This window comes from Alligator sinensis, unplaced genomic scaffold (genome assembly GCF_000455745.1).
Source record: "Alligator sinensis unplaced genomic scaffold, ASM45574v1 scaffold337_1, whole genome shotgun sequence".
NCBI lineage: Eukaryota > Metazoa > Chordata > Crocodylia > Alligatoridae > Alligator > Alligator sinensis.
Genome location: NW_005841927.1, coordinates 1,962,368 through 1,965,142, shown reverse-complemented (window position 1 = coordinate 1,965,142; position 2,775 = coordinate 1,962,368). Strand labels below are relative to the sequence as shown.

The window sequence follows — 2,775 nt, the reverse complement described above, 5'->3', positions numbered from 1 at the left end:
AAGAGAGGCATCACTGGAACCAGGTGTTGTCCCAGAGCAGGGATTAACTATGCTTTGGTTTCAGTGCTTCCTGTAGATTTGCTGAGATCACTTATAGACTACAGAAACCCTTACTCTGTATTTGCATTGACAGCATCATAATCAAAACCTCACTCTTCAATAGAATAGTATTCTCATCCAGAGATCTCGGAGTGCTTTAGAAAGGAGGATAGTATAATGATTGCTTGTTTATACGTAAAACTCAAGCACAGAGAGGGGAAGTGACTTCTTGCCCTAAGGCAGGGGGAGGGCCACTTACTGAGTTTTGGCAAGCCACCGAGGGCCGCATGACAGGCAGCCAGGGGGAGATATATATTAATTGTCTAATTTTTTTAGCAGTCCCACGGGCCAGACAGAATGGCCTGGCGGGCCGCATCCAGCCCACGGGCCTCACTTTGCCCACCCCTGCCCTAAGGTCATCCAGGAAACTAGTGGTGCAGAAATGAACTGAACCCTGATTTTAGTCCCAGTCCCATGACCTGCCTGCTACCTCACACTGCCTCTGTCACTAGCACCTAGGAGCCCGGTCAAGGCTAGGGCAGCATTATTGGGCACAGAACTCACAAACCAAATGCAGGACATGCTGCTGAAGCTGCATTCACTGACCAGCTAGCAAGCCAGTTCTGGCTTGTACCATGGAGGCTCCTCCTTGTTTGTCCCTCATTAAGATGGGGGTAGGCAGGGGCTCCACCTCTTCTTGCTGACCCTGCAGTGACTTTGAAAAGCCACTGTTAGACCTGTTCCTACAGAAGCCTGAAGCTTATGACTGAAGGAAGCTTAAAAACAGCAGCAGCTGATGCTACACAGATCTTCCTTCTGTAAAACTTCCCCTAACAATAAGGAACAAAAGAAGAGAAGTGCAGCAAACAGAAAAAAACTGTTTTTTTCCTAAAAGGATCTAGTTCAATTTTACACAAGGCATCAACTGCTCTTTAACACAAGCTGAACCAGCACGTTGTCTGTGCAATTTGTGCCAGCTATCGGTAAGGTCAGAGTTGATGGTTGATGGCTCAGCTGGGATTTTCCAAGGACCCAAAATCACTGCTGAGGATCAGTGGCATGTGGGCACCTGAACTCTTCAGTGTCTATGTCCTGTATCGCTCGGTGTAGAATCATCCACTGTTTTCCTAGTTCTTTCCCCTTTTTTTCAGTAGCATTTTCATGCTTATGAATGTACCTTTCATCGTCAGACACCACTCCCGTACTAAACCCTTCATTCAGCTATGCTATGTAAGTGAATATATTGCATTTGTAAGTGAGGGGCCTGCATAGGCTGTACACCTGGACAGCCATCTGGGTCCTGGGTTTTCTGAAGCTGAGACTGCCACTGAGAGGCTGGCAGATGACGGGGGTGGAGAATTGGTTAACAAATAACCAGACCTCATCTAATTTATGAATCTGTCTATTATCTTTTCTCTTGATGGTGGCCAATGTGTGCTGTTTAAGAGAAAGGCAGGCTGAGTTCTGCAGCGGGCAATTATGGAATAACATGCACGGGGAAAGCTTCCCCCCCAACCCTCAATAGCTACTGGAAGATTAAATCCCTTCCAAAACTCCTGGGTCTGGATCCTAAGACACCTACTAGGCAAAAGGTAGGTGGGTCCTCCTCTTCCTCCCTTCTTTGGTGATAGATCTGTAAGGCTAAGATGAAAGCAAGCATGAATGGTTTTCCCTGCACTCGAGAAAGATGGCATTGAATTGCTGTGTGCGCCACTAAAATATGTTAAAACATGGAACGGGCTGGCCTGTTTGCTTTTAAAATTCCTTATTGCTGTGACTTGGTATTTATTCTCTGGCCAGTCAGTCACTCCTTGTCGTATCCTGCTATGGTCTTGTCTTCTGCATCTTGTAGCAGTCAGCTCCACATGCTAATTATCCATTGTGCAAACAAGGACTGTGTTTTACCTGTTTTAAATCTGCCACTGGACATCCCCCTCACCCGTCCTTGCATTACAAAAGGGGGTGAGGAGAAGCGTGGGATCTAGATCCTACATGCCAGATGCAGAGTAACAGCCTGAGGTCCTCTCTGGTGACTGCTTTACAAACTTCACGTAAGCCTTCTGGTCTCTGTGCCGTAACACCTGGGGTACGGTTAGGACCTAGGGTGCATCTACGCGTTCATTAATGAGCAGTAGTTACTGCACATTAAGTTTAGTGCTTGCATAACCAAGCGATAAATCAATGCGCAGTAAGTGGTGCTACTGCACAGTAGTGCCTGCGCACGGCTTTTTAGTGACGCTAACTGCGCAGTAGCCTAATACAGGGGTTTTCAACCTGTTTTGGTCAGTGTACCCCCGGTGGCTGGTCGAGAAGCAGGGGGTCCCCCGGCGGCCGGTCAGTGAACGGCCAGCCAGCTGGATTTAGGTGTGGGGGTGGCACAAAGTGCTGGATGGCAGCAGCAGCCCCGCTTTTCATAGTTGTTAGGGTCGAAAGGGACCTGAGCAGACAGATCAAGTCCAACCCCCTGCCCTGGGCGGGAATGAATGCTGGGATCAAATGACCCCGGCTAGGTGCATATCTACCGTCCTTTTGAAGCCCCCCAAGATAGGAGGGAGCTTTTCTGCGCTGCCACCGCATACCTGGGCCCCTGGGGTATGCAGCTGACAACCCCAGGAGCATATCAGCCCGGGGTGGGGGGTGGGTGTGCCCGGCACACTACTGCATGGCGTTACTGGGCTACCCCGCAGCCAGTCTCTCTTGTCGGGGAGATTTCCAGTTCGCAGACTGTCCTGGCGG

The 2,775-nt window shown here is 49.4% G+C and overlaps 1 protein-coding gene across 3 annotated transcripts in view; it reads left to right on the top strand.

The window, feature by feature from the left end:
* NCMAP (non-compact myelin associated protein) overlaps window positions 1-2,775 on the top strand; it is a 33,195-nt gene that overhangs the window by 2,016 nt on the left and 28,404 nt on the right. Inside the window, exon 1 of one of the 3 annotated variants that reach the window (XM_025198728.1) lies at window positions 1,455-1,631. The exons of 1 other annotated variant lie outside the window; for it this stretch is intronic. Coding sequence is in view for 1 of the 2 variants with exons in the window: in XM_025198727.1 (XP_025054512.1) it covers window positions 2,039-2,090 (52 nt within the window). In the remaining variant the exon portion in view is untranslated. Of the gene's footprint in view, window positions 1-1,454; window positions 1,632-2,023; window positions 2,091-2,775 lie in introns of those variants that run through there. One more of the 3 variants, XM_025198727.1, reaches the window with a different exon arrangement.